Source organism: Cervus canadensis, chromosome 4 (assembly GCF_019320065.1).
Source record: "Cervus canadensis isolate Bull #8, Minnesota chromosome 4, ASM1932006v1, whole genome shotgun sequence".
NCBI classification, from domain to species: Eukaryota; Metazoa; Chordata; class Mammalia; order Artiodactyla; family Cervidae; genus Cervus; species Cervus canadensis.
Genome location: NC_057389.1, coordinates 75,706,728 through 75,709,587, shown reverse-complemented (window position 1 = coordinate 75,709,587; position 2,860 = coordinate 75,706,728). Strand labels below are relative to the sequence as shown.

At 46.0% G+C, this 2,860-nt stretch overlaps 1 protein-coding gene across 1 annotated transcript; it reads right to left on the bottom strand.

The window, feature by feature from the left end:
• Positions 1–1,424: 1,424 nt before the first annotated feature.
• Positions 1,425–2,530, bottom strand: LOC122440077 (ferritin, mitochondrial). Its single transcript, XM_043465881.1, has one exon. The coding sequence runs from the start codon at positions 2,451–2,453 to the stop codon at positions 1,725–1,727; it is 729 nt and encodes a 242-aa protein (XP_043321816.1). The 5' UTR covers positions 2,454–2,530; the 3' UTR covers positions 1,425–1,724.
• Positions 2,531–2,860: the final 330 nt, after the last annotated feature.

The window sequence follows — 2,860 nt, the reverse complement described above, 5'->3', positions numbered from 1 at the left end:
AGGCCCCAAACTAACACCAATATTGAGGTTGTTTTCAGGTTTTTATTCTCTACAACCAAACTTCTGATTGTTCACCATTTAGCACAGCATTCTTCTGTTGGGGTCCCTTTGGAGCACTGCCATTGCCCATTAAATTGAACCTAACCTTTCCTTCTCATCTCCATAGGTGGGCTCTAGCCCATCTTTCCACACACCACCCAGCACTCTTAGTCTAGCCAAAGGTCTACTGACCAAACCCCTACATACGAACGAGTTCCATTCCTAGGGCATGTCTGTAAGCCCAATTTGTTAGTAAGTTCAACAAGGTTAGCCTAGAAACCCAACTAACACAATCGCATATAGCACTCTACTGTAATGGTTTATACTACTTTTCACATAAATAATACATAAAAAACAAAAACTAAGACATTTCTAATCTTACAGTATAGTACCTTGAAAAGTACACTAGGGCAGTACAACATCTGGGATACAGGGGCTGGTATTGAGCAAAAAGGTCAAGAACAGATACTGATTGGAGGATGGAGACAAGTGGGAGAAAGCAGAGTTGAAGGGTCCATTTGCAACAGGAGATGGAGGACAAACTGCAATTTCACTCATGCCTGGTATTGATGGCACAGGTTCTGGTTCCTTGCTGGATTCAATTCTACTTAAAAAGATACTGTACTACTATACACTTGCAGAGGACGCACACACGTGACAATGTATGCCAAACACATGAATTAACCTAACATGATTGGACATGTGAACGCATGCTCACATCTTTGAATGCTCGAAACTTGAAGGTTCATATGTAGGGGATGTACTGTATTCTCCTACTCACTTTATTGCCCTTTCTCCTGCCTCCCCAAGAAAACATCTGCCCAGCTGATGCTTCTTTTATTCTGAATTCCTTCTTGACTTTTCCACCCTAATATTCTTTCAGCTTCATTTTAAAGGCCACAGGAACATGTTTTCTGCAGTGTGTTCACCCTTTTTGGTATGTTAAAAGGGAGGCTGTACAGTCTATTATCAGATATGTAGGTATGATTATATTATCATTGCTAAAACACACACAAAAAGCTAGCTGAGATTGGGTTTGTTGGGGAAACACTGAGCTAAATGAAAACCAATCCAATAATTTTTTTGGTTTGGATTTTGTTTTTAATTTCAAGATTTACCAGAGCCCTTAAAGTGCTAGCACACATTGTGTCTTTCCAAATCCAGCATTTATACTTTTTTAGCTTTTCTTGAATTTGGTTGATCACAAAATCCTTCAAAAACAGATTGCACTTTTTGAAAACGGTAAAACTTGTTACAGAACTTTCCACGTATTATTTTTGCAGTACTACATATCCTTCATCTTGCTATAGCCTATTTGCATATTTATCTTACACATATTTCCACTTTAGCCTTTAACATAATGTCTTGAAAATAACAGGCATTTGTTGAGTTGAAATTCATGGATATTTATTGCAGGGTCATGGTCGGGAATATTTGGTAACTGTAAAAATTTAGTTTGCATCTATTTCAGTAGGTTTTTTGCAGTCTTTTTTATACCATCTCATTCTGGGCTGGGAAAATCATCTTGATGCTGGGCAAACAGCCATTGTTAACATGGGGCTAAATACATTTTCTCTACAAATCACTTTATTGAGACATTGTAATAAGAGAAGAATATAAAAAGATTGGAGGAAACAGCTGCCTCTGGGTCCTGGCACACCCTGTTTGGGAAGGCAGCCTATGGGTTAGTTGCGATTGTTTTCATTTCCAAGGGTATGTTTGTCAAAAAGGTACTCTGCCAGACCAGACTCGGGGGCCCCCATCTTAACCAAGTTGTTCACGTGGTCACCTAGTTCTTTGATAGACTTCACCTGCTCATTCAGATAGTGGGTTTCTAGGAAATCGCACAAATGGGGGTCACCTTTGTCTGATGCCAGAGTGTGCATTTCCAGCAACGACTGGTTCACAGTCTTTTCCAAGAGCAGAGCACACTCCATGGCATTCAGCCCGCTCTTCCAGTCGTTCTGGTCCGGTTTCTTGATGTCCTGCAGGCAGATCAGTCCTCCCCGCTGGTTCTGCAGCCTCATCAGCTTCTCCGCGTGCTCGGTCTCCTCGCGAGACAGTCGAAGGAAATATCCGGCAAAGTTGTGCAAGGCCACGTCATCTCGGGAGAAGTAATAGGCCATGGACAAGTACACGTAGGACGCATAGAGCTCCAGATTGATCTGGCGGTTAATGGCGGCCTCGGAGTCCGGGTGGAAGTTCTGGCGCACCCGGGAGAGGGCGCCGGCGGCCCCCGCCGGCCCCCGGGAAGAGGCGGCTGCGGCCAGCAGGCGAATGGGGGCGGCGGGCGGGTAGTCCGAGGACAGCCTGGGGACCCAGCGCGGCAGGAAAGCGAAGCCGTGGCGCGCACTGCGCAGGAACACCAACGATGTGCTGATGTGCTTGGGCAGGAACAAGAAGCAGGGCAGCATGGCCTCTCCTACTTAGAAGTAGGGAAACTGAGGCCAGGCCGGCTGAGCGCGGTCAGGCGCCGCCGGGGCATCAGATCTGAATCAGAACGCAGCCTTAGGCGACGGCGACTGCGTCACACGCCCCTTCGCTTCCACACGCACGGAATTCCAGGCGGAGGGCTGTGCGGGCGCGCGCGCGTCATTCGCCGTGGGGAAAAGGCTAACAGTTAGAAACATTTCCCCCATCGTCGACGCGAGATTTCTGGTTTTTGGGCGTTTGTAATTTACTGTTTCATCTAAGTTTAAAGTCCTGTCGAAAAAGTAGATGCTGTGACTTGCAAAAGAAAGGATGGAGCCAAACCGTACTTGTCCTCCCTCTCTGACCTTTTTCTGTCCAAGGACCAAGAGATGGGGGCGGCAAGGCAGTG